The sequence below is a fragment of the Centroberyx affinis genome, unplaced genomic scaffold (genome assembly GCF_046629955.1).
Source record: "Centroberyx affinis isolate AG114_WGS23_722 - 3 ecotype Tasmania unplaced genomic scaffold, CSIRO-AGI_Caff_v1 ptg003043l_1, whole genome shotgun sequence".
In the NCBI taxonomy this organism is placed as follows: Eukaryota; Metazoa; Chordata; class Actinopteri; order Beryciformes; family Berycidae; genus Centroberyx; species Centroberyx affinis.
The window spans coordinates 224,717-232,120 of NW_027281133.1; the positions used below are offsets into that span (position 1 = coordinate 224,717).

Genomic DNA, 7,404 nt, shown 5'->3' on the forward strand with positions numbered 1-7,404 from the left:
TATTTAACTAGGAAGGCACAGTGAGATTAAAACCTCTTTTACAAGTGAGACCGTGCCAAGACAGGGTCAAACAGCATCAAACACATAACAGGACAACAACACAAAATCACATCAGCAACAATAGGTACGACAAGAATACATTACATAATACAGTGCATAAACAAAAACAAGGCAGCAATATTTAGTCATGTGTTTGTTAGTTGAAGCAACTGCAGCTAACAGTGACCACTTCCATTATTCTAAGTTTAAAATCATTTAAAGAGATAAGGGTCTCAAGTTTGAGATTGGACTGCAAATCGTTCCAGGACCAAGGGCCGTAGCAGAACAGGCTTGATTTGCCAACCTCTGTTCTGCTAGAAGGCTTTAAACTGAAGCCATTTGTGCAACCTAAGATTAAGACTGCTTTGCAAAAATAAAAACTTCTGGCTCAAGTAAATAGGTAATTTGCCTGAAATAATCCTATAGATTAAAATGTACCAGTGTTGTAGCCTACGCAAAGTGAGGGATCCTACCATGCTGTATCAGGTGTATAAGGTAAGTAAGGGTGAGTCAAATTGTTTTTCATCCACCCACTTCCTTTCCAGGCATATTAGAGACTTTGGCTGTTTCCTTCCAAGGAAAATGAGACAATTGCAAATCATATTGCTTTGCATATTACCTGTGATAAGACACCCTGAAATAGAGAGGAAGCACCCAAACACTGCAGAGGACGGAGCGCTACTCATGGTTTGACTGCTGAAGAAAGTTCATGTTTGGTAAGTGGGCATCTTCTTAATATATAACATCTTTAATATCTAGCTTCAGTCAGTACATGAGTATTTGTTAGAAAGATTTAACTTAAACTTTGACTTAAATGTAGAAACGCTCATCTTGCAGAATCAAAATACAATTTAATCTTATGCAGCTTGTCAAAATTACAGATAAAAATATCTTTAGGGTTCTTCATTCTGCACATCTCTCCGATGGGAGTAATGTTAATATATTTGAAAGAGTGTTGCAGTTGTAAATTTGAATGAGTGCATTGGTATTACACAAATCAGTGTCAAATCACAGTATCAGGCTAAATCAAAATGCAAATAACTGGAGCTGATCTTTTCTAAATCAAACAAAAAAAATGCAAATACAAAATGGTTAGATGACAATAGGGCTGGGCGATATGGTTGAAATCAATATCATGATAATCATAAGGCTTTTTCTCGATATCAATATATATCACGATATGGCTCACATATGCAAAATCACGTTAAATAATCAAATGAATGTTCATCTCATTGAACCGAATGGTAATGTTAGGTGTGGTGTCAAACAAAACTGAAATTTTCAAATAATATTCCTACCATACCTCATTTTATCTTATATTAGTTTTTAAGTAAAATTTGCTTGTCATCATCATGTGTGGCACGATACTATCTTCATATCATCACGAAATGATTCCACTGAAAGACGATAAACGATAATGTTGTTTTTTTAATTTTTTTTTATTATTGCCCAGCCCTAGGTGACAATTCCCCGTTCTATACAACATTCTTGAAAAAATGTAATATTATGTCCCTGGGTATTAACAGGCTAAAAAACCTACGTCTGAAAATTAGCTTTCAAATGAGAGACTTTCAGAGGAATGCTGACTTTGCGCTTAAATAGCATTCATCCACCCAGAAACTTGAATCATCCCATATGGTAAATATTACAGCATATAGCCCACTTCTATACATTCCTTTTAAAAGATTTCTATTATTTCTTTATCTATTTCTTCATCTATTATTTTGATAAAACTTTACAATAAGGGTACATTAATTAAGGGTTAGTTAATGCTTAATAAGCATTAACTAACCCTTAATTAACAGTTAACTAATGTGTAATTTACTAATGGTGTTCATGTTAACTAAGGTATTAATTTATACATTATTTAATAGTTTATAAAGATGACTATTAAATAATGTATAAATTAATACCTTAGTTAACATGAACACCATTAGTAAATGATTACCAGACACATTAGTTAACTGTTAATTAAGGGTCAGTTAATGCTTATTAAACATTATTAGGCATTAACTGACCCTTAATTAATGTACCGATATTGTAAAGTGTTACCATTATTTCTTATTTCCTTGCTAAAAGGGTGTTTACGCCCTCAACACAGCAACCGGCTAACTCCTCCCCTAAAACACAGAGACATGAACGTGTCCTCAGCTGACACTCTGTCAGATGCTATTTACAAAGCTTCTCCTAGAAAAATATAGAGGCAATCTCTCCAAGCAAACACGGCTGCTGCCATCATGGAGGTTCACCGGGGAACTGGCTGTGTGCAAATAGATAGATAACTGGACTAGTTATCTGACAAAGATTGTTGTGGTGTGTGTTGTTCAAATCAGGAAAAGTGAATAAAATCATAAGATAGATTTGTTTCTAAATGTGTGGAGGAGGATATGAGGCTGATGAAATGTTATTCGTTAACAATATTTTTATAATTTCAAAGTCTGTGACATTGACATAGTGTCTTTTAATGTGCCAATTGGAATAATGTCTGTTAATTCTGTTTTTTTTCCTCCATGTTGCATCTTTCTCTCCTGTACAGTTAATCCAAGTAGGTATGGATCCAATTGTGTTTGTGATCCTCCTCCTTGCAGGTAAGATGATCATGTGACTAACAGATGGATGAGAAATCACATCAACTAAACTAACAAGAAGCCTGGAGCCAGACTGAACTGCCTGTTTTGACAGTGAAAAGTAGGCTAGGTCAGCACTGTGTATGAGGCAAAGGGATTAGACGAGTCAAAACAAGCAGCAGTGAACATGTCGTCCGCCACAATGATGACGTCCCCATCTGGGCCAATGAGTTGCAAATCACTCTGTTTTGAGCTGTAATTTTAGTTCTTCCTTGAGCCAATCAGGGTTCTTTTTTAACGATTGGACGAACGCTTTCACTCGTTGGGCCGTCCTTGGTATCTGATTTCAAACTGGAAAAACATGGCGGCTTGTTTGGAAACTATATTATGAAAATAGTTCACCGAAATGTGTTTCTGAGGCGAGAAATAAGCCGTGTAGCTGCTGAATCTGTCTTCATTTTAGATTGAAAATGAAAAGTAAGAGTTTGTACACAAGTTTCGGGAGTTTCGGGAGGCGGCGAGTCGCACTGGACGCCCCTGATTTGCATAAATTAGACTAGAACTCAACTTTATGTAAATGTGAAACGGCTAATGCTGCGTTCGAAATGGTTCACTCATTCCCTCACTCACTATTCCCCATGTAGTGTTTATCATATAGTGAACTATATGGGCAACGACCAAACGAAATTTCGGACACTACAGTAAATATAATTGCGTCAAAAAAATGCGCTGGATATTCGTGTGACGCACCGGGATGCGCCCAGCATCACGTAAACAAACCAAGCATCATGACAGCAGGTTGAAATGGACTCAGGTCGTATTGATTTTGACAAGTTTTCAACATTAAATTACAAATAAATTGTTGAAATTCTAATCATGTGCAAGTGTGGTTTTGTCAACTTTGGTGCCGTCTGCTAATGGCAGCAAGCTGTTTTGGTTTGGAAAACAAGCTTGATCTACATTGTAATTTGGTCTGAATAAGAATTAATTCATTCAATTTCGTTTTCATATACGTCAGAAATGATTGCCATGTCTTATAAAATTTTTCCTGCAGAGCCACCCCAAAAACGAATCCTTTAACAACAAATCCTTTCCCTCTTCAGGTCTCTTCATGCCCTCCTCCCCCGTTCCGTACGTGTATCATTTTGTCAGCGAGAGGAAGAACTGGACGGCGGCGGCAGATCACTGCAGGCGAGAGCACATTAAACTGGCCAAGGTGGACAGCGTGGAGAACGTCACCGCAATGAAGAGCGCCCCTACTGACGGCTACGCAGACGAGGCCTGGATAGGACTGTATGACAAGAGGGACGGCTGGCTTTGGTCGCTTAGAAGCAAACCGAGCATTTACAGCTGGAACACCGATCAGCCGGACAACTGTGATGCCAAGGAGTTTTGTGTGACCATGGACTCCAGTGGAAAGTGGAGTGATGAAGACTGTACTGAGAAGAAACCTTTTATTTGTTTTAATTGTAGGTGTACATACTGACACTTGGTACATTGAAAAGGTTTACCTAATAAAAACATCTATATAACTATGTCTTCCACCTCTTCCTTTTCTTCTCCTTCTTCTTCTTCTTCTTCTTCTTCAACAGACAAGAGTAACCCTAAACGCTATGTCTACAATGCTACTCTAATGAGCTGGAGAGACGCCAAAAAGTACTGCAGCGAGTACGAAACGAATCTGGCTAGCTCTAGACACTGGAAAGAGAATACTCAAGTCAAGAAGCACCTGCCGCAAGGTGGAGAAGCATGGATTGGCCTTGCCAGACCACTGGTCTGGTATTGGTCGGATACCAAAGAGGCATACAAATTAAAAAACTGGCAAACTGGACAACCTGACAACAAGTCTGGAAAAGAGAACTGTGCAGCCGTAGCGGTGAAACAGGGAGTCTGGAGCGATGAGGACTGCAGCCTGGAGTATCCCTTCTTCTGTTATGGCAGTAAGAATCAGTGACAAATCTCAACTGTAATCAAATCATAGTTAGACAAACATTTCTACTCATACTTGTTTGTGCATCTGCCTGCCACACAAGCATGGGGAGAGATGTTTTGTTTTGTGCGTGTTTGTCTGAATCAGCTGTTCATGACTCTGTGCAGTTCGCAAAACGTGGACAACAGTGGTGAGGATGAAGGTGCAGTCTGATGCCAACATGGAAGATCCGACCAGCAGTGCCCAACTCCTGCAGCAGGTGTGTATATTGGTGTGTACATTATGTGTGTGTGTGTGTGTGTGTGTGTGTGTGAGAGAGAGAGAGAGAGAGAGAGGAAGTAAAAAATCCTTTGAGCATCATCTCTCTCATCCTCCAGTTACACGCAGCTCTTGCTAACCAGGGGGCGACTAACTTCAGACTGAGCTGGAAAACCCAGCCAGTAAAAGGGAGAGAGAGCAGCAAGAAGAGTGATGGGTACAGATAACACATACACACACACACACACATACACACACACACACACACACACACTCACTGACCCACCCCTAAATAATATTTTTGTGTCTTTCTATCTAGGTGCTTGTGAAACGCCTGTGAAAACACCTCCCATGTGTTGCAGCACACCATACACCTCGTTAGTACAGAGAAGGTTTAGTAGCTCAGTATTTAGTAAGAACTTATAGAGAATTCATTCATATGCATTTTAATAGAAGAATGGATACATTATAACTCTCTGTAATATATCAATATTAGGGATGGGACGATATATCGAAATTCAATATATCGCAATACAGAAATGTGAAAATACGTGATATTAGCTCCATTTTATTCTGCTGTAGTAAAATGAGACTTGCCCATCACAATTTCACAAGCTCTCCATTCAAATTATATTATTGTCACTTTGTAACAACATTTGTAAAATTGTTGTTTACCTTCTAGCAAGCCAATGCCATCGCTACAAAGATTTGTGGCTCAGAAAGAAACATAATTCTTTGATATGAATGAACTTCCATTAGCAGAGAGCAGGGCATTTGACACATTAAGTGTGATTAACAGGTGATGTGGAGTGATACAGTGACTTAGAATCTATTTATTATGCGTTAATATGTAATAAATAATAACTAAAGGATTGTATATTAAAGGAATGAGTGAATGTTAGGAAATGAGGAATACTTATTATTTTACATTTAACCCTGCACTTCCACAATATTTCATGTTATTTTCATTCTTTTTTCTTTTTTGAACATCTTCATAATGCTGTAATTCATATTTTTTCATACTTTTCATTCATATATTTATGCTTAATATGTTCTTGGAATGTTGGAATTGACGCTTGCAATATGTTTAATATCCCACAATTTTCTATATTCTATCTGTATCTTATGTTATTTTAATAGAATCCTTGTTTGCAGAATAAAAATAAAATCAGAATTAGTTAAAACCTTGTATTCTTATTCATAACATACACTGGTAACACTTTATAATAACCATCATTAATAATGGTAACTATGGTAAATTGATAGTTAATTAAACATTAGTTAATAGTTATTTTACTGTTAACAAACAATGAAATGATCATTAATAATGTTTACTAATTATTAGTAATGCTATAATTTATGTTATTTTATCATTAGTTTGTGTAATATAAAATCATTTGTTTATAAATGATATATTGTATCATAGCTGATAAGAGACGGTAAAAAGGGTAAAAAGCTATGATACAATATATAATTTATAAACAAATGATTTTATATTACACAAACGAATGATAAAATAACATAAATTATAGCATTACTAATAATTAGTAAACATTATTAATGATTGTTGATTGTTTGTTAACAGTAAAATAACTATTAACTAAAGTTTAATTAACTATCAATTTACCATTTATTAATGATGGTTATTATAAAGTGTTACCCATACACTTAGCTAGGCCTACTACAAAGAGGCATGCATGTGCACGCACACACACACCCACACGCATCATTTACATTCAAAGAGGGGACTATCAGTATTACCATAGACCATCTTTGATATTACACTGGACCTCTCTATCAAAACAAAGGCAAATGCAGGAGGAGTGGAGACTCTACGCATCCATTCAGGCTTCATTTTACTGGTTTGAATAAGAAATTACCTTTTCTAAAAAAAAACAAAAAAACACTTGATAGTTCCTCTCCCTTCTCTCATCCTGCTGAGTTTCTATAAGCCTCTGCAAATATAGTTCTGATTCTCGGTTTGACAATCTGTTCGTTCATTCAAGACATTTGCTCACATTAAGTTGACACAGTTGAATGACGTAGTTTGAAACTTTCATCAAGAAGCAGAAATCCACAACTTGTCCCTTTTATTCATATAAACACTGATTGAGTTATGCAGGTCCTTTGGGAAAACACTGCAGAAAGACCTGTGGATGAGATTGTGTATTAAAAGAAATGCAGAGTGCAGTCTCATTTATTTATATATATTTTTTTTAAAAAGCACCGCTGTCCTGCATACATAATGTTGATGCTTTGTACTGCAGCTCTGTTAGATCCAGTGGTGGAAAGTGTCCTAGAATGTCCAAATCAAGTACAATGTCATGTTGCTGATATTTTACTTAAGTAGAAGTAAAAGTACTGGTGTAAAAATCTACTGAAGTAAAAGTAAAAAGTAGCTCAAAATGTTACCGAGTTGCTTTTTAGGGAATAGAACGTTGTCAGCTCTGATCTTTCCCATGTGATTCTAAAAGAACGAGAGGACAGAGTTCAAACTAGATTCTTTTAATTGGAAAATTTGGAAATGACAAAATAAAGTGCACAAAAAACAGTAAAGCCAGATCACGATGTTCAAGTTTCTATTGCTTATGGAGAGCCACAAAATGTGTA

General features: G+C 36.6%; 1 protein-coding gene across 1 annotated transcript; it reads left to right on the top strand.

Annotated features, from left to right (window-relative positions):
• The first annotated feature begins 709 nt into the window (after positions 1-709).
• LOC139659215 (C-type mannose receptor 2-like) lies at positions 710-5,886 on the top strand. The gene is made up of 7 exons (XM_071537427.1): positions 710-755; positions 2,576-2,627; positions 3,710-4,075; positions 4,199-4,546; positions 4,704-4,795; positions 4,914-5,011; positions 5,114-5,886. Exons 2-7 carry the CDS (start codon positions 2,591-2,593, stop codon positions 5,121-5,123), a joined length of 951 nt encoding a protein of 316 aa, XP_071393528.1. The 5' UTR covers positions 710-755; positions 2,576-2,590; the 3' UTR covers positions 5,124-5,886.
• The last annotated feature ends 1,518 nt before the right edge of the window (positions 5,887-7,404 follow it).

What these genes read in the sequence shown, in the direction of transcription:
- LOC139659215 (XM_071537427.1), top strand. Translation starts at nt 2,591, where the DNA reads ATGGATCCAATTGTGTTTGTGATCCTCCTCCTTGCAG. An exon ending in TCCCTTCTTCTGTTATGGCA is followed by an intron (nt 4,547 to 4,703) that starts GTAAGAATCAGT and finishes GACTCTGTGCAG; the next exon opens with TTCGCAAAACGTGGACAACA. An exon ending in GTGCCCAACTCCTGCAGCAG is followed by an intron (nt 4,796 to 4,913) that starts GTGTGTATATTG and finishes CTCATCCTCCAG; the next exon opens with TTACACGCAGCTCTTGCTAA.